This window comes from Etheostoma spectabile, chromosome 8 (genome assembly GCF_008692095.1).
Source record: "Etheostoma spectabile isolate EspeVRDwgs_2016 chromosome 8, UIUC_Espe_1.0, whole genome shotgun sequence".
NCBI lineage: Eukaryota > Metazoa > Chordata > Actinopteri > Perciformes > Percidae > Etheostoma > Etheostoma spectabile.
Genome location: NC_045740.1, coordinates 28,896,867 through 28,897,996, shown reverse-complemented (window position 1 = coordinate 28,897,996; position 1,130 = coordinate 28,896,867). Strand labels below are relative to the sequence as shown.

Sequence of the window (1,130 nt, the reverse complement as noted above, 5' to 3'; positions counted from 1 at the left end):
AAATAAAACACAACCAATCAGAAATGAATACAAAAATAATAATAATAAGATCCACAGACTGCATATGAAAAGCTATTGTATACTAGGACTTTTTTTGGTGTGCATGACTTGTCTATAGTTTCCTAAACAGCTGTAACTTAGCTCTCCTCCATCATTAGCAGAGATGCTGCTTGTGTTTTAAGGACTGGGATGGAAATTGCTCTAATTATAGCTAATGCTTTAAAGAAAAACTATAAAATTATACGAAATTGCTGGAAAATGAAACTATATCCCTTTTTATATCTATATCATAGTAGTTATAGTAGGACATTCATTAATTCAACCTTTATTTGTACTTGAGAATTACTCAAACACTATATATACTTGTAATATTCTGTCCTTTTTAACTGTCCCTTTAAATATCTGTCTGTGTTGTCCCTGTGTAGCGGATGGTGAAGCAATGGAGCTGCTGTGGCAGTTAAGATCCCAGCGCCGCCAGGCATCTCCTGAGCTCCCGGAGACAGTGAGCACACTTACTGCCCCAGACGGCAGCATCCTATACCTGGTTGGCACGGCCCACTTCAGTGACAGCAGCAAAAAGGATGTGGCCACGGTGAGCAAATGAGAAATAACGACAAAATTGGTACAGTACGCTATGTCGCTTACACTCTTTTAAAATGCGATAGGCTATTAATTGTCAGTAAAATAATGAAATAACTCCATGAATGTAGAGTAGCACCTTGAAGATTAGTTGGCCCGCCTGTATATACTGTATTTACTTTGGCGTTCCTCTTTTGCTTAGCATAATGTGTTTTTTTTTCCATATTGATTTTTTTGTTTTTACTTCCTCCCTTACTGCTCATTTGCTATTTGTCTCTTTCTTCCCCTGTTATGCTCTCTTATTCTCTCTCTGTCTGTTATCTAACATACCCACTGCTCTTTCTCCGCCTCACACAGACGATCCGCGCTGTGCAGCCAGATGTGGTGGTGGTGGAGCTGTGCCAGTACAGGGTGTCCATGCTGAAGATGGATGAGAATACACTGCTGAGGGAAGCCAAAGACATCAACCTGGAGAAGGTCCAGCAGGCCATCAAACAGGTCAGGCTTTCAGAATGAACAGTGGCAAGGCAGCTTTATTTGGATAGCACATT

At 40.4% G+C, this 1,130-nt stretch overlaps 1 protein-coding gene across 2 annotated transcripts in view; it reads left to right on the top strand.

Moving 5' to 3' along the window:
* Window positions 1-1,130, top strand: part of trabd (TraB domain containing) — a 5,162-nt gene that overhangs the window by 1,507 nt on the left and 2,525 nt on the right. For both annotated transcript variants that reach the window (XM_032522598.1, XM_032522596.1), the window contains 2 exons: window positions 426-592; window positions 937-1,077. In XM_032522598.1, the coding sequence (XP_032378489.1) occupies window positions 426-592; window positions 937-1,077 (308 nt within the window). The remainder of the gene's footprint in view (window positions 1-425; window positions 593-936; window positions 1,078-1,130) is intronic.